The following is a 26414-nucleotide window of genomic DNA, read 5'->3' as shown; positions in this document are numbered from 1 at the left end:
CATGGATATACATGTCTCTTTGAGACCCTGTTTTCAATCTTTTAGGGAATGCATTTGGAAGTGGAATCACTAGATCTTAAAATAATTGTATTTTTCACTCTTTGGAGAACCTCCATACTGCTTTCTATAGCAGTTGCACCATTTAATTCTCACCAATGGTACACAAGGCTTCCAGTTTTTCTATAGCTTCACCAACATTTACTCATTTGATAATAGCCATTCTAAGGAGTGGGAGGTAGTATCTTGTAGTTTCAACTTGTATTTCTTTAACAATTAGCAATGTTGATAAATCAAATGCATTCCTGTATATCAGCGACAAATCCTCTGAAATGGAAATGAGGACAACTACTCCATTCACAATATCCCCCCCAAAAATAAAATACTTGGGAATTAACCTAACAAAAGAGGTGAAAGACCTATACAATGAAAACTACAGAACCCTAAAGAGAGATATAGAAGAAGACCTCAGAAGATGGAAAAATATTCTCTGTTCATGGATAGGCAGAACTAACATCATCAAAATGGCGATATTACCAAAAGTTCTCTATAAGTTCAGTGCTATCCCAATCAAAATCCCAACAGCATTTCTTGTAGAAATAGATAAAACAATCATGAAATTCATATGGAATAATAAAAGACCCAGAATAGCAAAAACAATGCTAAGCAGGAAGTGTGAGTCAGGCGGTATAGCGATACCAGACTTCAAACTATACTACAGAGCAATAGTAACAAAAACAGCATGGTACTGGTACCAAAACAGGCGGGTGGACCAATGGTACAGAATTGAGGACACAGTAACCAATCCACAAAACTACAACTATCTTATATTTGATAAAGGGGCTAAAAGCATGCAATGGAGGAAGGATAGCATCTTCAACAAATGGTGCTGGGAAAACTGGAAATCCATTTGCATCAAAATGAAACTGAATCCCTTTCTCTCACCATGCACAAAAGTTAACTCAAAATGGATCAAGGAGCTCGATATTAAATCAGAGACACGGCGTCTGATAGAAGAAAAAGTTGGCTATGATCTACATACTGTGGGGTCGGGCTCCAAATTCCTCAATAGGACACCCATAGCGCAAGAGTTAACAACTAGAATCAACAAATGGGACTTACTCAAACTAAAAAGTTTTTTCTCAGCAAAAGAAACAATAAGAGAGATAAACAGGGAGCCTACATCCTGGGAACAAATCTTTACTCCACACACTTCAGATAGAGCCCTAATATCCAGAGTATACAAAGAACTCAAAAAATTAGATAATAAGATAACAAATAACCCAATCAACAAATGGGCCAAGGACCTGAACAGACACTTCTCAGAGGAGGACATACAATCAATTAACAAGTACATGAAAAAATGCTCAACATCGCTAGCAGTCAGAGAAATGCAAATCAAAACCACCCTAAGATACCATCTCACTCCAATAAGATTGGCAGCCATTATGAAGTCCAACAACAACAAGTGCTGGCGAGGATGCGGGGAAAAGGGTACACTTGTTCATTGTTGGTGGGACTGCAAATTGGTGCAGCCAATTTGGAAAGCAGTATGGAGATTTCTTGGAAAGCTGGGAATGGAACCACCATTTGACCCAGCTATTCCCCTTCTCGGTCTATTCCCTAAAGACCTAATAAGAGCATGCTACAGGGACACTGCTACATCGATGTTCATAGCAGCACAATTCACGATAGCAAGATTGTGGAACCAACCTAGATGCCCTTCAATAGATGAATGGATAAAAAAATGTGGCATTTATACACAATGGAGTATTACTCTGCATTAAGAAATGACAAAATCATAGAATTTGGAGGGAAATGGATGGCATTAGAGCAGATTATGCTAAGCGAAGCTAGCCAATCCTTAAAAAACAAATGCCAAATGACTTCTTTGATATAAGGGGAGTAACCAAGGACAGGGTAGGGATGAAGAGCTTGAGAAGAAGATTAACATTAAACAGGGATGATAGGTGGGAGGGAAAGGGAGAGAAAAGGGAAATCGCATGGAATTGGAAGGTGAGCCTCAGGGTTATACACAATTACATATAAGAGGAAAGGAGGGGTAAGAGAAAAATAATACAAGTGAAGAAATGATTTACAGTAGAGGGGGTAGAGAGAGAAAAGGGGAGGGGAGGGGAGGGGAGGGGAAGGGGGATAGTAGAGAATAGGACAGACAGCAGAATACATCAGTCACTAGAATGGCAATATGTAAATCAATGGAAGTGTAACTGATGTGATACAGCAATCGGTATAGGGGTAAAAATGGGAGTTCATAACCCACTTGAATCAAATTGTGAAATATGATATATTAAGAACTATGTAATGTTTTGAACGACCAACAATAAAAAAAAAACAATTAGCAATGTTGAGCATATTTTCATTTGTGCATCTTCTTTGAAGAAATATCTATTCAACTCCTTTGGCAATTTTTGAATTAGGTTACTTTGTTCTTGAGTTTTGGGAACTTTCTATGTATTATGGGTATCAATTCCTTATCAGATACAGGCTTTGCAAATATTTGCTCCCATTTGTAGGTTGACTTTTTACTTTATTGATAGTGTCTTCTGTTTCCTTATCTTCTGTCTAGTCATTCTATTCATTTTCAAGAAGGGTAAATATTGTAGTCCCCAATTATTATTGTACAACAGTCTACTTCTCCCTTCAATTCCACCAGTTTTTGCTTCAGGTATTTTGATGGTTTGCCATGAGGTACACAAATCTGCATAACTATTATGTCTCCTGGCTGTATCAAAGCTTTAATTAAAGTATAATATCTGTCTCTTGTAACTTTTCTTGTGTGAAATTAGGCATTTCTGGAAGAAAAAACCTATATTACAATGGAACTCTTTAAGCAAGTACATGACACAGGCAAGCTCTCTCTCCTGAAAGGAGATGAGGCAAGGGTGGGGGGCTTGAGGTAAAGGCTGCCCCAGGGCCTTGAGAAAACGAGCCCTTACTTCTGATTTCCTATAGCTCACCTCATAACAATTAGGGAAAAGAACAGCGCCCCAACCTGACTGATCTTCTGGTCAAGAATGCTGCAAGATACCACCCCAGTCCAGTGGTCAGAGTTTCCCTTTTCCCTTAACCTGCCTGTGCAATGTCCCCGCTAACATATTAAATGAATGCATTATTGATTTATGACTTTGTTCTGTGGCTATAAAAGTTCAAGTAACATTTGAACTTCAGAGAAACATGTCATTCAGGGTAACCTGAACCCGTGTTTCCAGATCGTGGTCACTCATATATGGCTTAGAATAAACTATTTTCTTACTTCATTTAAAGGAGAATCATTATTTTATGTCAACAATAGTGTGAAGTACATTTTTACTAATATTAATATAGATACCTCTGTTCATCTAAGTCTTTCCCTTGATGTTGTAAGCCTTCAAAATATACTCCAGACTTCTGAAACAGTCACACCAGACAGAGTACGCTGCTCCAGCTGTGTGGGGAGCAGAGAGACCCTTTCGCTTTCTACTCCAGTTATATTTCCAGAATCCCCCAAATACATATTTTTACCAACTGCTTCTCTGTGTGAAACACACATTTCAAACCATTAAAGGCAGGGTCTATATAGCATCATACTACATTTGTGTGTTTCAGGATAATCAGCTGGGCTTCCAGAAATTTCTTAAATATAAAGATAATTTACTTGGAAGCTCTAATTTTTTAAAAATTACCTTTTATTTCTGATAAATTTAATATTGTTTAGCGTTTATTTCTACAATTATATTATTTCCTTACAGGTGGATTTATTTATTGTATTTTTACCACAGAGGTCCTTGTAGAACATTTTTTATTAGGATTGTTTCTTCTATTTTAAAGTTAGATATGGTATGGGGCCAAAAGAGGAGACTTTTTTTTTTTTCCTGGTACCAGGGATGGAACCCTGGGGCAGGCAGGCAACCACTGAGTCATATCCCCAGCCCTCTTTTGAATTTTATTTAGAGACAGGGTATCCCTGAATTGCTTAGGGCCTCGCTAAATGGCTGAGGATGGCTTTGATCCTGCAATCCTCCCACCTCAGCCTCCAGAGCTGCTGAGATTACAGGTGTATGCCACAGTGCCAGGTGAGGAAACTCTGAGAAAACATTTAATTTTTTTTTAATTTAAAGAATTTAAATGGGTAATCAGGTCTTTCCACCTCAATTTTAAGTTTCATATTAAAAATCTTTGCAACTCTATCCCTTAACAAGAACAAATTTCTTTATCCCTTATTTTCTTAACTTGATTCCTATCCAATTTGTTGGAATTTATAGATTTTGTGCAGCCAACAGGTAGTAGTTGGATTTACAGGGGTTAACAAAATATCTGGTGGTGTTTGTAATATTTATAGTATACTGTTCAGAATACTCTAATTCAAGAAATTCTAGGCCTTGAGAGAGGCAAAGGAAATGTGATGGGGAGATTCAGGGATGTACTCAAGGTTGCAATCCTTCTATTGCTAAATGAAGGAGATCCTAGAGTTAGAGTCATCTTGGCACTTGGGAGACCAACAAAAAACTTATTAGAAAGTGAACATGAACTTGGAGATAATAGTTATCAAACAAGATTTCAATTTTCCTAGATTCTGCTGTGCATCAGCAATCTCTTCTTAATAAAATTTATTTTACCTTTCTAGCATGCAAAATGTATAAATGGGCATTTATTAATGTTTTTGGCTGCTTATAACCTTTCACACTAATCTCTTTTGTTGTTGTTGTTTGTGTATGTTGCCCAGGCTGTTCTCGAGCTCGTGGGCTCAGGTGCTTCTCCTGCCTGTCTCCCTAGTTCTGGGACTGCCAGCATGAATTACTAAACTCTGGCCAGTGGAGTTTACTATTATTATGGTTAGGATCTGGAATGTCCCCCAAAGGGTCATGTGTTGAAGGCTTGGTCCCCAATGTAGCAATGTTCAAAAGTAGGATTTTGGGAAGTCATTGCAATATGAGGGCTCTGAGTCATCAATGGATGAAAGCATTGAGGAATTCATATATTTTTTAAAAATTTTAAAAAATATTTATTTTTTAGTTACAAGTGGACACAATATCTTTATTTTATTTTTATGTGGTGCTGAGGATTGAAACTGGTGTCTCACACATGGTAGGGGAGCGTTCTAGCTCTGAGCCACAACCCCAGCCCTGAGGAATTCATATTTAATAGCATTATTGGCAAATGGCTGAAGCTGAAGGTGGTGGGGCCTAGTGAGAGGAAGTGGTTCATTGGGGGGAATACCCTGGAAGGATAGATCTTTTCTCCTTCCTTTCTCTCTGCTTCCTGGCTGCCATAAAGTGAGCTGTTGTCTTCTACCACATCCTTGATGCCATGATTTTCTGCCTCACCTCAGGTCCAAAGCAATGGAGCCAGCCAATGATGGACTGAAAACCTCTGAAACCATGAGCCAAAATAAATATTTCCTATTTTAAGTCTCAGTGACAAAAAGTTGACTAATACAGAAAATTGGTACCAAGAGTGGGATTTTTGCAGTGACTATACATAACCATGTGATTCAGAAGTTTTTGGAACTGGTTGTGTGAAGAATTTTGAAAAGTTTGGAGATATATGCTAGAGAAGCCTCAGGATGTTTTAAGTGGAGCTATGGCAATTCTGGTGGGAGCACAGAAGACCACAATGCTGATAGGAAAGTGGACAGTAAAGACTGTGCTTTGGGAACAAGAATCCTGTTGAGAATTGGACTAGAGGCCTTTCATGTTCCATTCTGGCAAAGAGCTTTGTCTACATTTTGTCTATGCTCTGAGCCCTTACATGAATCTCAGTTTAAAAATGATGGGCAAATTAATTTAGTAGGGGGAAATTTCAAGGCAGCACTATATTCAGGTGGCATGGCTATTGCTGGCTGTTTCTTAGTCAGTGACAATCAGGAATAAGAATCAGAGTGAAAAGATATGACAAATTTAGTTTGGCCAGGAAAGAAGCCAGTGAATTGTGACCAAGGAAGGTGAACTTGCTGAAGAAATTAGTGCCACTAAAGAGATAATGGATATTTTGACCTGGACAACAGGAAAGATGTCTTGAAAGCATCTCAGGCTTGGCCAGTCTCTGCCTACAGCAGGCTCAGGGTGTAAAAGTATAAACTCCTTTGAGACAATTTGCTTTTAGAAGAGAGTACGGGGTACCCTGTACTCACAGGGCCACCTAAGAAGCTATAGCCCCAGGATGTTTCACCATGCTCAGTTTCCCAAGCATTAAGAGGCTGCTGCAGTCATGGTCCAAGTAGACCTTGGCATCATCCCCACAGTGCTGGCTTTGCAGGAATGCAGAATGTAAGAGTTATGAGGTTCTCAGTGAGATTTTCACTGAGTGAAACTAAAGCTTCAATGGAGACCTCAGGAAGGCACAGATGACAGTAATGTGGACTGTCTGCCAAGAAAAGGTGCAGGCAGTGAGCAGAGCCAGCCCAAGAAAGAGGCCATGTGAGCTGCAACCAGCAAAGCCATAGGGGTGGGGCTGCTCAAATCATGTAGCTCCTATCTCATCACCTGTTCCCTGGATGACAGACATGGAGCTACAGGATTCAGCGTCTGCCCTGATGGGTTTCAGTCTTGCTTTGGGACCCATCCTTATTTTCTATCCCCCACTTCTCCCTTTGGGAATATTTACCCTGTGCCTGTCCCATCATTGTATGTTGAACGTATGTAACTTGCTTTTCAATTTTTACAGAGAATCACAGCTATGAGTTGCCTTGAGTTGAGAGAAAACATTAGATTTGACTTTTGAGAAACGCTGTTAAAACTAAGGGATGCTTAGAGATGAACATGAGCCTTTGGGGCCAGTGGCAGAATGTTATGGATTGGATATCCCCCAAAGGCTCCTGTGTTGAAGAATTAATCCCCAATGCAGCAGTGTTGTATTTAGGAATTGATTGAATCTCAAGGGCTCTTCCCTCATCTGTGGATTAATTCATGGATGGATACATATTGATGGTATTATTGGCAGGTAGTGGAAACTGTAGGTGGTGAGGTCTAGTTAGAGGAAGTGGTTCATTGGGGGCATGCCTACAAGGTTTTATCTTGCCCTGGCTCCTTCACCTTTCTCTTTCTCTCCGCTTCACTGTTGAAATGAGGTGAGCAGCTGTGCTTTGCCACATCCTTCTGCCATGAGGTTCACTAAAGCAATAGAGCTGGCCAATCATGAGCTGAAACCCCTGAAACCATGAGCCAAAATGCTCCTTGTTTTTTCTCGGATATTCATCCCAGCATTGGAAAGCCTACACAATTATCTTTTTAAATCTGATGTAAATGCACACACATACATCCATACAAATATGAATGCAAACTTCCTCCTACATTTCGGACAATTTTCTTAGACTAGGGTCCTAGAATTGTATTTAATAGGTTAAAAAGTATGCATATTTCTATGACTTTTGAAAGACCAACATTACAATCTCAAATTTGGGTTAACATTTCACTTAGTTTTGAATATTATTATTGCTCTGGGGAAAAAGAATGTTAGCTAAAGATAACTGATAAGTAGGCTCTTAACATATAGGTGGATTGAGAATTTAAATTGTTTGGCTTCTCAGAAACAGTCCAGATTGGTTAAGACATAAGGCTTTCAGACTCTCAGGATATGATTTCCCACTCAACCAGTGGCTGACTGGTTTCATGAAGTTACTTAAAGCTCTCAGATCTGTAAAATGAGGACAATACTTTCTAGGTTTTGAAAGCTAAGTGAGTCTGCATCTCTAAAACACTCAAATTAGTGATTCGTATATAGTTAGTAAATAAATGCTAAGTACCTATAAATCATATTTTAATAGTTCTCTAGTCTAAAATGAATTTCTCAGTGCGCATCTTCCTTGAAGGTCAATTTATGTGAAAATTTTGGGGAAATTCTTTTTCTATTAAAGCAAATATGAGTTTAATGCAAATTTTTCATAAAAAACTTCAAAGAAATTATCATGGGTTGTACCAGGATCCTAACACCCATATACTATTAGTTACTATTTGTGGAGGGTTTGAGGAATACTATATCATGCACTACACAGGTATAGAGTTTTTTAAGAAAAGGGGTATTCTGACCCTACTACCAGCCTCAGAGGCCTCCTGGATTCCTGTGCTGGGATGCTTGGCCCTGTTTCTCTCACTACAAAATTTCCTCTCTTCTCTCGATCTTCTTTTTTTTTGGGGGGGGGGGAGTACCGGGGATTGAACTCAGGGGTACCATATTTTGTATTTTATTTAGAGACAAGGTCTAATTTAATTGCTTACAACCTCACTTTTGTCAGGCTGGCTTTGAACTAGGGATCTTCCTGCCTCAGCATCCCCAGGCGCTGGGATTACAGGCATGCACCACCCAGCACAGCTCTTCTCTCAATTCGTAAACAACAGTTGCCATCCCCCTGATGCTAACCATCCCAGCTAAGTATTATGACTTGCAAGAAGCTAGTAGTGGCTTCTTGCATGTTTTTCTTTTTTATTTTTAAATGGTACTGGGGGTGGAACTCAGGAATTTTACCATTGAGCTACATCCCCAGCCCTTTTTATTTTTTGGGATAGAGTCTCATTAAGTTGCTGCGGCTGGCCTTAAATATGGGATCCGCCTGCCTCGGTCTCCCTAGTAGCTGGGTTCACAGGCATGCCCAGATGTTCTTTTATTATTTTTTTATTAGACCATGAGGATCCTGCGGGCAGAGAAATTCCTTCAACACTTATTTCACTCCATCCCGGGGCTGGGGGCAACTGTTTACTAAATCGAGGAAGTGCGTTTTAAGGACACATTGTTTATTATCAAGCCCAACAGCAGAGCCAAGCATTTCTCCAAAAGAAGCAAACGCCAACAGGAGGCCCCGGCACAGCTGGTTTCCGAGGGTGGGAGGCCGGCACGCGGCCCCAGGGCTGGTGGCCTAGGGGTGCCCCCAACGCGGGGCGCGTACACTGGCTAACAAGCTAGCGGTGCCAGGGCTCCAGTTTGATTTTCGAGCCCACATCAGGTTCAAGTTGAGCGCTGAGGCCCCGATCCCACACCACTCAGGCACTGGCGACCACACAGACAGAGACGTCGGTTTCCCCCGCCCGCGTCCCGGCCCTCGCGCCCCGCCACCCGCCCTGCGCCCAGATCCCAGGTCTCCCACCTGCGGCTGCGGGGAGCACCCAAGGCGCCCCGGCGACCAGCGCCAGCGTCGTCGCGCTCAGGAGGGCGAGCATCGTCCGCGGGCCGCGGCGGGCCCCGCCACTCACATCCTCTGTCACGCGAGCAGTGCCGCCGCTGCTACCAAACTTCTGAGCCCAACGAGGCCCGCGGATGCACCGCCCCCGCCTCCCCGGTTCCCCCACCCGCGAACGCCCCGCCTCTCCACGGAGCCCCGCCCCCGCCGCGAACGCCCCGCCCCCGGGCTTGGAAAGGAGGTCGCCCGGCCTTCTCGTCCCGCCCAGTTCCTGGAGTCCAGGGAGGCCTTGGCCCCGACTGCTCCGCGGCTTGCTTCCGGCGCGCCTGCGCGGAGCTCCGGGCGCGACGTGCGCCCCCAGCTTCCGGCCCTTGGCCGCGCGGGGCGGGGCGCCCGTGCAGCGGTCGCTGGGCCCTCTCCTCTGGCCTCGCCCGGGAGTGGCTGACCCAATGGTCGTGCTAGGCGACCGTTGGGAATCCCCGGGGGACGGGGCGGTGGGGGCTCGAAGAACGTAGGGGTGAGGTTTCCTGTGGGCCGGGTTGTCCAGAGTCGGGCGCTAGTTTTCTGGGTGCGCGGGGGGCGCTGGGGAGAACCTGCCTCTGGGCTGGAGGTGTTTTGGAACTGCTGTGTCAAGCCTTTTTGATCGCTGACCTTTTTACCAGTAAACAACTGGACCCTGCCATCCAAAGGGTTATTGATCCAGACACCTTAATCACATTATGCTCATCAGGAAGATATGCAAAAGGATTTTAAAGGATGAGAGATGGACAACCAGAGAGTTGTTACTTATAACAACAAACTATCAATTGTATGGTAAAATGAATATTTGTAATGAGGGACAAACCGGTAGAAGGTGCCTGTTTTTAAAACCTCTCATGAGATATAATTTACATACCATGAAGTTCATGTATTTTTCAGTAACAATGATTTCTGGTAATCTGCTCTTTTAGAAAACCTTGGATTTTCACTTATCGACTCAAAGTTATTGGAGTCTGATTCTGGTTGTATCAGTGATTTGTATTTGCTGTGACATGGCAGCTAAAACAGTACCACAAGAAGACGTGGATCCAAAGGAAAGCAGAAAAGTCCCGATTGTGGTTATGAAATCATACCATTTTAAGAGCCTTTCCAATGAATCTTTGAGGCTTTCATGAGAATTTCCACTTCCTGTCTGAAAGTTCCTGCAAACTAGTTGGAATAGATGGCATTTTTTTTTTTTTTAGAACAATAAGCTTAAAACGACTGGAACATTTAAAAGATTTTTAAACATGCCGTCAATTTTTCTCTACTTTCTTTGGTGGGCAGCTAGAGCTTTCATAGATGCACGAAGTGTTTTTTGGTAACAAAAATTAAATCCAAGTAGAAATATTTCCAAATATATTTAAAAATGCAAAGGATTTTTTTTGGCTTTTACTTTCTGACTATAATAGTAGTGTTAAAGGTTCTAGTAGTTTTTCCGATAATTGTTATAAAAGCATAGTTATGTGAGCCATTTGTTGAACAAATGATCAGTAAATAATCTTTTAAAAAAATACATAAGTCATCTTTTTTTTTCCATAATTCATCTTAAAGTTGACAGCATTTGTATGGCACAAAAGATTTTCATGATCCCCTTCTTAGTACAACCTGTCTTAAATATTGAATTACATTTTAGTGACATTGAATTGTGTTTTAAGAAAATGTACTGTACGCGTGAGATGCCCAGTAGAAAGCATTTCAGTTTCAACTTATTTATGATAATAATTTGTCGTTGGATGGAGTGTGATGCTAGTTCTGTAACCTTAGTTGAGAACCTCCTTTCCCCTCTTTATCCAGTTAAATTGATCCATCAAAGATTATACCTTCCTTTTCTGTAAAGCATGTTCTTCGTAACTTATTTTCGGATAATTTCAAATTTACAAAAAGTTAGAAAAATAGTAAGAGAACTCTTCCCAGATTCACCACATTGTTAATATTTTCCCACATTTGTGCTCTCTTTATACATGCACTCAAATTTATATTTTATTCATTTGTTTTCCTGGATTTCTTTAGGTTTATTTAATCTGGGACAGTTCTTGACCTTTGTCTTTCATGTCATTGTCTTTTGTTGTTATTGCTATTGAAAAATATAGGCCAACTATTTTATAGAGTATTTCTCATGGTTAGATTCAGATTATGCATACTGCAGAACTACATAATTGTGTGGGGTGCTCAGAATCCTGTTTGTTATCTCCTTATCCGTGAAGTCCATTTTCATCAAGGCCACATGTTAGCCAATCTCCCTGTATTGTTACCATTTTTCCTTGGAATTGACCTGTATGAAGATACTCAGGTCCTGCAAATACCCTGCTGTTCATCAGACTTGTTCACCTAGAATTAGTGTCCACTGATGATCTTTGCCTGAACCAATCTCCGTTATAGTTGTGCAGTGTGCCTTTTTAACACTGCCCTGACCTCTACAAGTACTAGTTGACATACCAAAGAGCTTTTATTTCTTATATTATTGGTTTGGTTCACATAGTCTTATTTCATTGGTTATAGTTTCATTGCTACCTTTATTTAAAAAATTTTAGTTAATAGACTTCATGTTTAGGACAGTTTTAAGTTTACTAAAGAATTGAACAAAAACTACAGAGAGATCCTGTTTACTCTCTCCTCCTAACCCTTCTTTAGTTTCCTCCATTGTTAATGTCTTACATTGGTATGGTGCAGTTCTTAAATTTGGTAAATTTGTATTAAACTCCAGGATTTACATTTGGGTTTGCTTTTTGATTGTGCAGTTTTATGGTCTTGCCAAATTCATGAGTTCAGGTATCCCACATTATAGTATCATACAGAATAATTTTACTGCCCTAAAATTCTTTGTCCTCTACCAATTGTTTCCTTCCTTCCTTCCTTCCTTCCTTCCTTCCTTCCTTCCTTCCTTCTTTCCTTCCTTCTTTCTTTTTCTTTTCTTTTCTTTTCTTTTCTTTTTCTTTTTCTTTTTCTTTCATTTTTTGTTGGTCCTGAGGATTGAACCAGGGCCTTGTGCATGTAGGCAAGCACTCTACCAACTGAGCTCCTCCTATTTATTTTAATACTTCAGTTGTCCCAGATTTTGTCAGTGATAGTCACTTCACATTGGCACCTGTGAATATTGATGTGTCCTCCTCAGTTTGCTTTATTTTATTTCTTGTGGTGCTGGTGATTAATCCAGACCACATGTGCTAGGCAGGGGCTCTACCATTGAGCTACTCTGGCCCGCTCATCAGTTTTTTTGAATGCTTCTTTACTTTCTTGCACAAGACATTTCAGGTTCATCTTATACTTTTTCTGCCTGGTCTAGAAATCAGCCATTTCTCCAAGGGGACTTGGTTTCTTCTTGAGGGAAATGATATTTAGGAACTAAGAACTGGGTACTAAAACCTTTTGTTTTAAAGAAATAAATTATTATTGAATGTATAACCTTTGTGATTAACCGAAAAGTACTTCCTTAGATTTTTTGAAAAGGTCATGCTGGAAACATCTGTACTTTGTGGCACATAATAATGAAGTTAATTACTGTGAAATTTAACTTTTATTTTTTTCAGATTTTCAGATATGTTTCCTAATATCTTCCAAAAGTATTGCTAAGGAATATATATTAATTTATCCTCATATTATGACAAGAAAAACAAGTGGCATGTGATTTTTGTCTTTTGTTATTAACTATGACCCTCAAAAGTGACTTCTAAATATTGTCACCAGTTGTGAAATTTTGTAAAGACTGAGTGGATGAATATTATGTTACCTTAAACACTCTTGAAAGAAAATTGTAGTGGTTTGCTTTTTTAAAAAAAAAAAAATGATGGACACAATACCTTTATTTTGTTTTTATTTTCATGTGGTGCTGAGGACCGAACCCAGTGCTTCATACTTGTAATAATATCCATTTCTTCTAGGTTTTCCAATTTTCTGGCATATATTCATCCATAACAGTGCCTAATGATCCTTTGTGTTTCAGTTACAATATCTGCTTTTCACCTATAACCTACCAAGTTTGGACCACTGAAGAAATGGAAAACCTAAACAGAACACTAATGAGTACTGAAATTGAATCAGTCAAATAAAGTTCCCAACAAAGAAAGGCCTAGAATAGAGGGCTTCACTGCTGAATTCTACCCAACTTCTAAAGAAAATTATTCTCAAACCATTCCAAAATAGGAAGGAAATGCTTCTTTCTGTAAGACTAGCATTACCCTGATACAAAAACTAGACAAAGACACACATATGAGAAAAAAGAAAGAAGGAAAGTAGGAAAGAGGGCGGGAGAGAGAGAGGGAAATATTACAAACCACATCCCTAAGGAACAGATACAAAAATACTGGCAAATAAAATCCAACAGCATGTAAAGAAGATTATACACCATGATCAAGTGTATAGGCTAGGAGGAGAGTAATGGAAATACAGCAATGAGAATAGAACCTTAGCTTTTAGGGAGTTGAGGAGCAAATGGGTGGCAAAGGTGGGGCAATGGGAATTGAGACAGCAAGTGCCACCATCTTCTTGAGAAATACAACTTCAAGACTCAGAGAAATGTGGCAGTCCCTGGAGGAGGGTCAGAAAGTCAATGCTGTGCTCTTCAGGTGAGAGACACTACACTGTGATTGCATGCTGTTGATGGGGTCTGTAGACAGGAAACTGAAGAGTGTGGCTCCTAGGATTTTTTTAGATTGAACTATAGGAAATTACAAGTTCTTTACCTTTTGGGCCTCAAGCTGTCCTACCCATGCAAGACTCGGTGCCCAGCCAGAGCATGGCTGTCTTTTGAGAGAGGTGCTATCAAAGACTCATGGAGTATGCACATGTCTGTATTCCTAGCCCTCAGCACCATCATTCCTAGTTTCTCTTTCCAAGGTCTTTTTTCAGGTACCTCTGCCAAGACATGCTTATGTGTAGGAAGGCACAGGAAGGAAGAACCTGAAGACACTGATAACTAATATGACTCAGAAGTCACTACTTTCCCACTCCTAGCCCTTCCCTCTTCCCTTTCCCCTGCTCTCCAGGAGACTTTTGATCTGGGCTCCCTCAACAACACACCCCCATCTCTGTACTGATTCACCTGGCTCCAGTCCATGGGGTGGGAGGGGGAGGAAGTTGGGGTGCCCTCTTGTTCAATAAGATATGGTCAAAGTTTCACTCTTAACTTTCATTTTTGGCTTGTTGCTTGAGTTGATGGCTCTGCTCCAGCTCAGGTGTGTTCTTTTCACCCTGGTACAGGAAGAGCACCTTTCTCAAAGGAAATTTTGTGAGCTGCTTCAGCTAGAAAAGAAAATGTGAGTCAGCCCTTTCTGCAAGTGCCTTCAGCTGGAAATGATCAGTATGTGAAATTGGCATATTTGGGGGTTAAATGCCCTCAACTCCTGTAGTTTTATAGGTTCATCTACATTTTAGTAGGTTTCATCATTTTATTCCTTTTTTATAGTTGAATAATATTCTCTATAGTCATCCCTCAGGGCCCCCAAGGAATTGGTTCCAGGATCCCTACCTTGGATACCAAAATTTGCAGACACTCAAGTTCTTTATATAAAATGGCATAGTATTTGCATATAACCTCCACACATCTCTAGTGTGTTTTGTTTGTTGCCATGTTTGAGATCAAACCCAAGTCCTCACCTGTGCTAGGCAAGGTCTCTAGCACTGAGCCACAACCCCAGCCCCAGCCCATATTCTTTAAATCATCTCTTAGAGAACATGTAATACCTCATACCATGTAAAAGCTATACTATATCATTTAGGGGGGTGATTATGTACATGTCAGTACTAGAAAATAGCCAATACAGAGGCAATTTTTTTTTACCAAATATTTTTGATCCACAGTTGGTTGAATTCATGAATTCATGTGGAGCCTGTGATCTAGAGGGGAGATTATATATACATTCTACATTTTATTTATTTATTGAGTACTGGGAATTGAATTCAGGGGCATTCGACCACTAAGTCACATCCCCAGCACTATTTTTTTTCTCTGTGGCTTTTAAAATTCTCTCCTTATTCTGTATGTTGGGCATTTTCATTATAATGTGTCTTGGTGTGGATCTCTTGTGACTTTGCACATTCAGCATCCTGTAGGCTTCTTGTTTTGGATTCCCATTTATTCTTCATGTCTGGAAAGATTTCTGATATTATTTCATTGAATAGATTGCTCATTCCTTTGGTTTGGACTTCTATACCTTCCTCTATCCCAATACTCTTAAATTTGTTCTTTTTATACTATCCCATATTTCTTGGATGTTCTGCTTGTGGTTTCTAATCATTTTTGCTGTGCTGTCTACGTTCTTTTCAAGATGATATACTTTATCTTCATTGTCTGATATCCTATCTTCTAAGTGGTCTACTCTCTTGGTAATGCTCTAGTTTGAGTTCCCAGCCCTATTTTGTATTTTATTTTGAGACAGGGTCTCACTGAATTGCTTTTAAATATAAATATATATATTTGTAGATGGATGCAATACCTTTATTTTGTTTATTTATTTTTATGTGGTGCTAAGGATCAAACCCAGTGCCTCACACCTGTGAGGCAAGTGCTCTACGGCTGAGCCACAACTCCAGCCCCTCACTGAGTTGCTTTTGCTGAAGGTGGCTTTGAACTCACGATCCACCTGGTTCAGCCTCCTGAGCTGCTAGAATTATAGGTGTGTGCCACCATGCCGGCCACATTATGCGTTTTATTTATCCATTCATCCCTTGATGGGTGTTTGGGTTAAGGTGGTGGGCTAAGTGCCACAAGTGTGTTCATTTACAATGCATCAAGCACATTCAATTTTCAAGAACAAACACACCTTAGAAGTATTTGTGGTCAGATAAGTTGCAGTTCTCTAGAAAGCCTTGTTTATTTTAATTACTAGTAAACCCAAGGAGATTTTAAATAAAGGCAACATGGAATATGGCATTTATGGTGTCAGCTAACAAGCCCCTTGCTCCATCTGGCTCACAGTGTTCCACATAACATTTTATATAAGAAGCCCTGTGGTGCTGGGGATATGGCTTGTCACAGAGCACTTGGCTGGCATATGAGAAGTCCTGGGTTCCATCCCCAGCCCCTGGAGAAAGAAACATTGTGGCATTCAATTGCTGTGTTAGAGAAGAAGATTTGAAGAGAAGATTAGAGGTTATTTTAGGTGAAGCACTGTGAGCCAGGTAGGGAAGGGGCTTTTCACACTTGAAAATGCCATTTTTTTTCACACCATAAATGCCATTTTCCTTGTCTGTCTTTCTCTCCAGCTCCTCTCCCTGATCTGACTTGCTTCTGCCTTCCTGCCTGTGCTTTCCGACCTGCTGGGCCCTCTAGAGGTTTAGCTGGCAGTCCTGGGAATCCACTGCTGACCACATCTGTCATGACTTCAATTGAGTATTTCCCTTCCTCTTATCACAGCAGTCTGGCATCAACTTAGGGTGCTAGGACAACTACCCTAATCCCTTCGAAGGACAGTGTCCTCAGTGGCCTAATGCCCTCCCCAAATCAGCCCCACCTCTTAGAGGTCCAACCTCCACACTGAGGACTGAGCTCCAACATGTGAACCTCTGGGGGACAAACCATACCCAGTCCTTAGCAGCATGTACATATGTCCCGAAAGATTCTAAGCTTCACAACTTTCAATAGAAACTGCACTATATTCATGGTATATTTGGATATACTATTATATTTGAAAAGAACAAGATTGCTGATTCTGTTAAAAAATAAGTGAAGTATTAATATTTTACAACTAGGTAAAAAAAATCCTGCTAAAGTGATAACTACTGGTGAGGACTCCGTATAGGTAGATAATTCTAAATTTCTCACCATCACTAAAAGAAATTGTGATAGTTTTATGGATACAATGTGGCTATATGTAAAACTGTATATATTCTAATATAAGATTGTTCCCAAGGAGCAGAGAAAGAGACATCATCATCTAAGCTAATGGTGAGAAGAACATAAAAATTCTTTAACCTCATTGTTCTCCAAGTGTGTTCCTTGAAACGGAAAACTCAGTTACCCGGAAATTTATTAGAAACACAAACTCTTGCCCCACCCAGACCTACTGGCTCAGACACTCTGAGGGTGAGCTTTATACTTTACTCTGCATGATGACAGGCCCTTGGGCAATTCTGGAGAACCCTGCATCCTGAAAGGATACATAAGTCATTGAACGCAAGTTGTGCATGCTGACACTTTTATTAGAATTGATATGACTCTCTTTCTGCAGAAGTAGGAAAGGAACCTATTGTGTTGAACATAAGTGGATCTGAAACCCCAGCATCAGTAGAAGCAGTTCTTTAGCACAGCTGGAACGTGCATTCTGACTGTTTTTGCAGGTTGTGGTACAACAGTCTTGAGACAAATCTGCCACATTCTGGGTATCTGGGTTCCACAACACTGGACAGGATAAGAAACACACACACACACACACACACACACACACACACACATCATAGAAAGCTCAAAGATGGAAAATTTCCCCTTTTCACCAGACCTTTGTTGATCTTTAGAGAGCAGAGTGGGGCTTTTCAGGTGAGGAGGAGGTAAAGCAGGGAGGTGTCACTTTGGGTTCATATTACCATCTATCTTAATTTGATTCCCCTCAGAAGGAGATCCTAGGATGAATGAAGACTGATAACATACAGCTTTCCTGGGAGGTGCAGAGACACTACCAGAGGAGAGAGGAGAAGATAGATGGAAGGGAAGCCAACTTTCAAATTGAGTGAGTAAGTCACATCTATGAAAAAGCTCAAGAGCCTGTGACTCACAATTATCCTGGCCAAGGTGGGGAAGCTCGAATATTTATGCCTCTGCATCTTCCAGTCTTGGCTTTGTTCCCTTGCATACAACAATAGTTCAGGAGCTCACTGTTAAAAACTGTAGGCTGTTGTACATGGGCACATAGGGGAGACCCAAAGAGTCATGGGGGCTGGGGAGGAGAGTGCCAACAGCATCAGTAGTGCAGGGCCAGATCACAGAGTCTAGTCCCAGTCTTCAGACTGTCAAATGAGAATTCAGACCCTGCTAGGGATGATGTTTTATTTTGGTTCATTCCTGAAGCAGCAAGGAAGTTTTATGACTGATTAAAATGGGATAAGAAACAGGTGGGTGCACAGGGGCCTCCACAGCCTCCCTATAACTAGTGTTCGCCACTTCATGGGCTCAGATTTGCACTAAGTCAGAAGAGCCTTCTATTGGGGGTTCATAACTATTTATTTCCTCTAACCCAGAAACAACTTTATCTACTAAAGAAAACATCAGTTATGATACTCAAGTCTTAAGAAGTGTCTTTTGAACTAAAGAAAACCAACCAACAAACCAACCAAACAAACAAAACCCCGTTTGACCTGCATATAATGTAAACAAATGGATAATCTTTTTTAGATCAAAAGTCAAAGGTTTACCTCCTTCAACTTTGCTGTTTCCTAAATATTGCTTTTTAAAATTACTTGGGCATGATTTCTGTACCCCATAAAATAGAGATGAGGTAACAACTTAGTTTAATTATTCCAACGAGTTGCCACCCCCACTAATAAATAGTAGTATTTCTTAGTGGACTTCATAGGAGCAGATAGTACTATCAACAGAATTGTGTCCCCTCCAAAATTCATATGTTGAAGCCCTAATCCCAAGTGTGACTGTATTTGGAGATAGATCCTATAAAGTGTACTTGAGGTTAAATGACTGTTGTCAGGGTGGGTCCCTGATCTGAAAAGGTTAGTGTTCTTGTAAGTAGAGATACCAGAGAGCTTGCTGTCTCCACCCTGTGAGGATTCAGGCAGAAGGTAGTCATCTGCAAGCCAGGAAGGAGGGCCTCACCAGGAATGAATGAACCAGAACCCTGATCTTGGACTTCTCAGCCTCCCAAACTGAAAAAAAAAAAATTCTATTGTTAAAACAGATAGTCTGTGGTTCCTTTCACCGCAACCTGAGAGGTTATTAGATACCTTATGTCTTGTTTATTATTTTATCTTCTGGGTCTATTTTATCTTCTGTCTCTGAAATATATGTTTGTAAGATGCACACCAGTTAGTAAGCATTGATTTGGAGGTTAAATATCTGCTGCATTATTTTACATTTCCAGAATTTGCTCCATCTTTGCAAAACCCTATGAAGAATTTGACTTAGAAAAAATTAAGATCACTGCTAGCATCCCAATAAATGGAATATATGTAATGTGAAACCCACAGTAGCCCTGGGGATGGAGGGAGCCATGTCAGCCATCTCTGTGCAGGTTTAAGTTTAAATTTCTTCCTCTGCTGGGCATGGTGGTGCATGCCAGGAACCCTAGCAACTTTGGAGGCTGAGGCAGGAGGATGCAATTTACAGGCCAGCCTCAACAACTTAACTCTCAGCAACTTAGTGAAACTCTCTCTAAAATAGATAGATAGATGATAGGTAGGTAGGTAGATAGATAGATGGGATGGGATATGTAACTCAATGCTAAAGAGTCCCTGAGTTCAATCCCCAGTATCAAAATAAATAAATAAATGAAGATTTAAAAATATAATTCTCCTTGAGTCAACCAATCCCTTTATCTACCCTGTGGTACAGAGCCCAGGAATTTTCCACTAACTTCCACACAGGGGCTTTTCCTGAGCATGGTAAACAAAAGAAAGAGGAAGCAGCAAGTCAGGTCATTCCAAGTGGGTAGGTTGAGGGAGCAGAGAGGTGACCTGCACACCAGACTCCAGGGACTATAGATCAGTGACCAACATGGAGTGGGAACCAATATGTACCTTTTTTTTTTAAATAAAATGCCTTTAAATGCTTCAAATATCCTGAAGGCATCCTTTTTGGATGTCTCTATTGTGTAAGATTTATGACCTGCACAGAACAGTGCATTAGTATGTATGTTTAGCTTATAAACAATGACACATATGTTGGGAAAGCATTATCAGAGTTTGCTTTCTTTTCCCTGTTGAGTGATGTGGTACAAACCATCAAAGGCCACTGCTCTTCCTCTGGGATAAGAAGGTGGAAGCAAGATTAGAAAGTCCCAAAACTAATGGGCTAATAAAGCTGTCAATCTAATGGCAATGCCAGGAAGCTGCCCACTGTCCTCCCTCTGCTTGCTTCACCCCTTCCTGAGGCAGACAGGCATTTACTCTGACTGCAAAATAAGTAGTGATTTATCTTCTTGAATACTGAACTACCTTGAGAACATGATTGGGCTGTTCAAATGGGCAGAGTAAAGGTTTTCCCATTGTGGCAGTTGTCCCCAGCCTTATTATGACTCCATGATTGCCCACCTTACAGGGATGCTTCTAGTGACAAGATTTTCCCCCAAATAGTTGCTTTCATTTTTCTAGGAAAGACTCTGTTGGCAAAAGCTACCTGGTGTGTGTGGGGGAATCAATATTTCTTTTCCTTTTAAATATAAATGGATATCCAAAGCTTACCAGAAATAAGAAAAGCTAGCAGAATAAAAAATATGAGTAAAAGCAGAACAAAGTGATTCTTGAAGAAATAGAATAATAAAACAGAAAGTAATGTCACCAAAATCCAAAATCTGAATCCTAAAGGAATTTGCATCTTAGTGAATCATAAGACCAAAAAAAAATGGATGAAGGATATGTATGCAGTCAGAATTTTTAAATGCTTTTGAAAATTTAACCCATAATTCCAGAAATAAAAATTTCACAAGAAATGAAGTGAATCTCCTAGAACCAAGGATAAAAATACAAAGAAATAAAAACTAAGAGAGGACAGATTGAGACATCAATGGTCAAGCCAGGAAGCAAAATTTTTTATTAATAAGAGTAACAGAAAAAAGAAAATTGATAGGAGAAAGTATTTAAAACATAGTACATGAGTAGAATTTCTGCTTCTGATCACGATGGAATAACATGAACCAGATTTTTTTAAACTACAAATGAACTCTTGGTTGACAGATAGATAGGTGATAAATAGATTTTAGATATCAGACAATGGCAGCTCAGAACAGTGGTTCCTGAGAGAAAGGAAAGAATGAGATGAGCTCTACAATTGCCCAAGCTGAGTTTATTTATGGAGAATATTTCCAGGCCTTGACTTAGAGAAGAAGAGTCCAGGGTCAGACTGACGTTGAGGGATGGTTGGGCAGAGTGGTAGCTGGGGTTAGGAGTCCAAGAGGGCTGAGGCCTAGATTCATGGGGCAGAGTACAGAACAGACAAAGCTGTACACAGAGAAAGCTCTAGAGAGATTCAAAGGGTCCTCACCCAGTATGAAGCTAAATAGTAATGAGTATGTATCTGAGGAAACGGGAAAGAAAGCAAAACCCCTAGAGCTCATAGAGGGCTGAGCCAGGGGGGAAAATTCTTTCTTTTTTTTTTTTTTAAAAGAAAGAGTGAGAGAGAGGGAGAGAGTGGGGGGGGGGGGGAGAGAGGAGAGAGAGAATTTTTAAAAATATTTATTCTTTTTTAGTTTTCGGCGGACACAACATCTTTGTATGTGGTGCTGAGGATCGAATCCAGGCTGCATGCATGCCAGGCAAGCGCGCTACCACTTGAGCCACATCCCCAGCCCCCAGGATGGAAAATTCTTATAATTCACAGAGCATCAGGTGGAGCACCCTAGTGTGCATTACTCTGAGAGTGAGGCAAAGTTAGCCCTGCATTAAACACTTCTTGTTCCACTGGACAAAGCAAATCTTGAAAAGACCAAATTATTTCCAAGTAACTGCATCCTAGAACAAACCTCGAGTATATGTATAAGAATATAGAAAAGTCCAGCTCCCAACAATGTGGAATTCAGAAAGTAACATTCAGTCAAAAGTTACCAGGTAGGCTGGAGATATAGCTTAGTTGGTAGACCTTGCCTCACATGCACAAGGCTGTAGGTCCAATCCCCAGCACCAAAAAAAAAAAAAAAAAGAAAAGAAAAGAAAAAAAATGTTACAAGGCAAGCAGAGAGGCAGAAAAATACAGCCCATAATGAGAAGAAATAGTAAATAGAATTAGTAGAATAGGATATTAAAATAGTTATTAAAACACCTTTCATATGTTCAAGAAGATCGAAGGAAGCATTAGTATGTATATATGTTTTGCGTATACATTTATAAGACCCAATCAAACATCCAGAGAGGAAAAAATACAATGCCTAAGAAGAAAAATACATTGAATCAGGATTAACTGCTGTAAGCTGCTGCAAAAGAAATCAGCAGCTTGAATAGCTATAGAAACTGCTCAAAGTTAAAGACAGAGGAGGAGAAATGAATAAAGAAAACCCCAAAAGGAATAGCAAAAGCATGACTGCAACAGTCTATTGTGTGTGTGTGTGTGTGTGTGTGTGTGTGTGTGTGTGTGTGTTTGGAAGGAGTCAGAAGAGAATAAAAAACAAATTGAAAAAAAGAATGGCCAATACCTTTTTACAAGTTTATTAAAAACTATGAAGCCACACATCCAAGAAGCTCAACGAACTCCAAGCACAAGCTCAAGCACAAAAGCAATACAAGAAAAGTTCCTTCATCTGAAGAGAGACACCTACCTTCAGAGGGAAAGTGCACTGGACGGGATCTAGCAGGCATCCGGGTAGTGATTAGGACAATCAGCCAAACTAAAGCAACCAGTGGAGCCTTCGGTCAGCAGTGAACCCTGTGAGCGAGAAGCAAAGGAGGCACCAGCTCCTGTTGTTCCCTTTCCTCGCGGAATGGCTGTGCCACAGTCACTGTGCTTGAGGGAGAGAGAATTCTCATTGCCATGGCACCCAAAACAAACTCCTGCCTCTTTATGAACAGGGGGAAAGGAGAGGGAGAACAGCCAGGAGTGGAAGGATACCAAGCAGGAGTACCTCTGCAAGGTCCCCTCTATCCTGCATCCCCCACGGGCAGTGGAAATAGGGTTCCCCTCGGCGAAATGGGCTGGCTGAGAAATAAAAGTTAGCAAAAATAGAACGACGAAAAAAACCACAGGACACAGAAAATAATTTCAAAATTGGGAGCAGGATGGGCAAGCTGATCAGAAGGATGGAGCTTCTAGACTAATGGCAAAATGGAGCCCGCGCCTGCTTTATTTATATTGGGAAATATCAAAGGCCTTCCATAGAATGTTCTTCACCGAAAAAAGGTTAAAGGTGGGCTGTCAAGTTCCTAGTGAGTTACACCCATCTCTGGAGCTACTGTGAGGGCTCTACCTAGCAGAGCCAAAATAAAGGTCACGTGCATTGGGCAATCTATTGCCGCCGGAGAGCCGCCAAGAGTTGGAGATGCCAAACCTGAATCTCCTTGACTACCATGACAAGAGAAGATCCTGTAATTCACAGGTGGCTTCCTGCAGTCCCCAATAGCCAGGCCTCTGAATGCCGTGGCTGGGTGAGCAATGCAGAAATGCTGAAGGGCTAGGCTGACCTGGGCAGGTCTGTGCACCAAGTCTGGTGTGAGGAGGGCAGTTTCCCTCATGAGGTCTGGCAGAATAACCTTTGTAACTTCTGTCGCTGTGAGATTTTGACACACAGTATTTTGTTCTAGAGTCAGACTCCTCCAATGAGGAGCAGAATAGTTGGGGATAAAAGTCCCGCTCAGCTTTCTAATATGCTGTTGGATATAAATTCGGATATCAGGAGAAAGATCTAAAGTGAAGACAAGCCTGGGGGCCATCATCATAAAGCACAGCCAAGGACTTGCATACATGGAGGAGACTATTAGAGACAGTCACTTAAGGGGAGGTGGGACAATGTAGCAAGGGACACCAATATTTAAGTCACAAGTGGTTGATAAGGGCTAGAGAGACAAACAGAACAGCAAGTGAGTATAGCATCAGGAGACCTAAGAAGAAGGGAATGGAGAATGATGGACACCAAATTCTGTGGAGAAGCTAAATAAGATAAAAGCTATAAAGATTCTAATGGAACCCTGGGGTGGGGGAGCTACCACTGCTGCCATATTCTTTTTGCCCGTTCTTCGGGCTCAAGATCTTCTTTACAGAACCACGTCAAGAGGAGTATATTTGATGGATATGTATGCTGATAAGGAGTTCAGTCAGGAACCTGAGTTCAACCAAATAGATCCAAATCAGATTGACCTGCATGGTGACTTGCTGCAGCCCTCAGGTGGCAGAAGGAGCCATCTCCCAAGCCCAACAACAAAGTCCCTGCAATTCTGTATGCCTACTGTGGCCTCTTAGAAGATGAGCAGCTGTCCATGTGGGCAGTCTCTCCTGGCAGGCCATCTGTGGGAGGAGATTTCATAATGAACACCTTGAACTCTTGGTGGTCATTAGATGGTCCTGTGATAATGTGGATCACATGGCAGCAGACGATCCAGGATCTTTTGCTCTTTAGGAGTCTATGATGTAGTAGAGTTGGAATTTGCAGAGGATGGAGCAAATTCATAGCTCAAATGACATGCTGAGGTGGTGGTGGCTTCTGAATAATCTGTCCACAAATTATTAGAAAAGTTTATAATGGAAAAAAAAGTGGATAGGAGTTGGTTCAAGTGGCAGAATCTATCCCAGTTGTCAGAAACTTGAGTGTGTCAGAGTCCTAAGAGGGGAAATACCTCAAGGGACCCAATTTAGAGATTCTAGATATTCTAGAAGCCAGTGGATGGGCCACATGCCCTGAGAACCTTGTACCTTGTACCCTCATCTGCTCGGGTGGCTAAGTGTGCTGCCCTACTTCATTCATCTTTCTTCAGCCCTTCCCCTGATGGGTATACCCCCACCTCTAATCCCACCCCCACTACCTCTCTCTTCAAGCTTTGGGGTCGCTTCACCTCCTCCTCCTGGCATCTACCATCAACATCTCATCCCCTCCTCTCCTCAGTTACCTCCTCATCTGGCTCTACCTCCCCCTGGGGCCATTCCAGCTGCCCTTCACCTAAATGCAGCCTTCTTCCTCCCACCGAATTCTACAGTGGGGCCTCTACCAGATACTTACATGGAGGCCTCAACACCCCCAAACCACACTGGCAGCCAAGATCTGGGCTCTTTGCCCTCTATAGTGAGTGAAACCAAATTTGAAGAGATCATGAAGCAAAACGGAGCAATTTCCAGCAGTGCCATTTCCAAGCAGTGTCTAGAGCCAGTACAGGGGATTACAGTGATGTAACTGAGACCCACAGTCACTACAGTTATCAAACAGTCTTGGGTCACCAATGATGACATTGGCACGTCCTTATTTCCTCTCATAACTGTCTTCATGGCACTGAAGACAAGTCCTCCTGTGTGGGTGCCAGCGAGAGCTCTTCCAGGAAGACATTGTTCCAGGTCACCTGCCTGTCCCAGGGGAGTAGCAGAGGACCCCAGAATCTGCTTCATAATGAAGATTGACATGATGCTTATTTCCAACAAGGAACTGGGACCATGAGAGATGCTGGGATAGAGAGCAGGGCAGCCCCATTGAGAAGGAGCCTTGTGGAAAGCAAAAAAAATTTTAATGGACTTGCATCTCCTTACCTCCATGGGGACTGAAGAAGGGAGGCTGCTCCACCTCTTCCTCTTCCTCCAATCCCCCACTTCCTGCCGCTACCCAGTGATGCCTTCTGCCCTACAGGCTTGACAATGGCCTGGCAGCCCTCCAGATCCCACACCCCTGCTTGCTGGGGGAAAGAACCTAAAGACTTGGTGTGGTTGGAGGAGTGGCAGGTAGGAAGGGAGCAAGAGGGTCAGGTCCTGGTCTTTGCCAGGAAAATGTTTCTTATTCTCCAGGAACAGTGCAGTGGGGAGGCTGGTGGGAAGATTCCTCCCCAGAGAAAGTGGATCCTCCAAGGGAGAGCGACTGAGTGTGCCAGAATATACCCAGGGTCCTGCTCTCAGCTCTAGATTTGATGGGGTCAAGAGGATCCAGACTCCTTGCTAACATACCACTTTAACTCCTTTATTTCTCAGCCCTTTGAAGAGGGACCAGGAGAATGGTTTTCCCCTCTTACATATTGATGGTTTGTTTCCCAGACAGCCCAGAGGGCTGAACTCGTTTGACTCCCTGCTGCCCAGCCTTCTCAGTGGACTTGTCCCTCCTAAGCAGAGAAGGCCATGAGGTTGCTTCTGCTGAGTCGCCTGGCAGAGTCAGGTGCCACCCTCTGCTGCTTGGTGCCTGGTTGTTCTTTCAATGTCCAGATCTCTGAAGTGTTCCCTTTCCCTGGGGCTTTTCTATTTCACACGTGGAGCCCTTCCCCCAAGAAGGCTGCTTCCTTGTTTTAGAGGAAATGATTGCCATGGAGAAATGGATATCAGGATCTCAGCAATGAAAAACCTTAGAGAAGCACCAGGAGGGAGTGGGGAAGGAGGCAAGATGGGCAGGAGATGGTCTACTTCAATAGGCTTTTCTTGTTCAGTTTTGATGTAAGCATGGTCTTGCATCCCCCAGGTATATACTTTCACTAATTGTGGAATAACCCTGCACTAGGAAGCAGGTAAAGGCAACTCACAAAT

The 26414-nt window shown here is 41.6% G+C and overlaps 1 protein-coding gene and 1 long non-coding RNA gene across 5 annotated transcripts in view; one reads left to right on the top strand and one right to left on the bottom strand.

Annotated features, from left to right (window-relative positions):
* The window catches only part of IFNAR1 (interferon alpha and beta receptor subunit 1), a 39306-nt gene extending 30017 nt beyond the window's left edge, over nucleotides 1-9289 (bottom strand). The window contains exon 1 of one of the 2 annotated variants that reach the window (XM_081302203.1): nucleotides 9074-9289. In XM_081302203.1, coding sequence (XP_081158329.1) covers nucleotides 9074-9146 — 73 coding nt within the window. In that variant the 5' untranslated portion in view covers nucleotides 9147-9289. The remainder of the gene's footprint in view (nucleotides 1-9073) is intronic. The other variant, XM_081302205.1, reaches the window with a different exon arrangement.
* A 173-nt stretch (nucleotides 9290-9462) lies between these two features.
* LOC308652676 lies at nucleotides 9463-21809 on the top strand. 3 transcript variants are annotated; one of them, XR_014022889.1, is made up of 3 exons: nucleotides 9463-9623; nucleotides 17672-17787; nucleotides 21472-21809. It is a non-coding gene; the product is annotated as an uncharacterized lncRNA (long non-coding RNA). The 3 variants fall into 3 exon arrangements; XR_014022890.1 differs by having other exon boundaries at nucleotides 17672-17791; XR_014022891.1 differs by lacking the exon at nucleotides 9463-9623 and adding an exon at nucleotides 13517-13689 and having other exon boundaries at nucleotides 17672-17791.
* The last annotated feature ends 4605 nt before the right edge of the window (nucleotides 21810-26414 follow it).

This window comes from Spermophilus citellus (genome assembly GCF_964194105.1).
Source record: "Spermophilus citellus genome assembly, chromosome: 7".
Lineage (NCBI taxonomy): Eukaryota > Metazoa > Chordata > Mammalia > Rodentia > Sciuridae > Spermophilus > Spermophilus citellus.
Note: the sequence above shows the minus strand (reverse complement) of the source record. Positions and strands in the feature narration are given on the sequence as shown.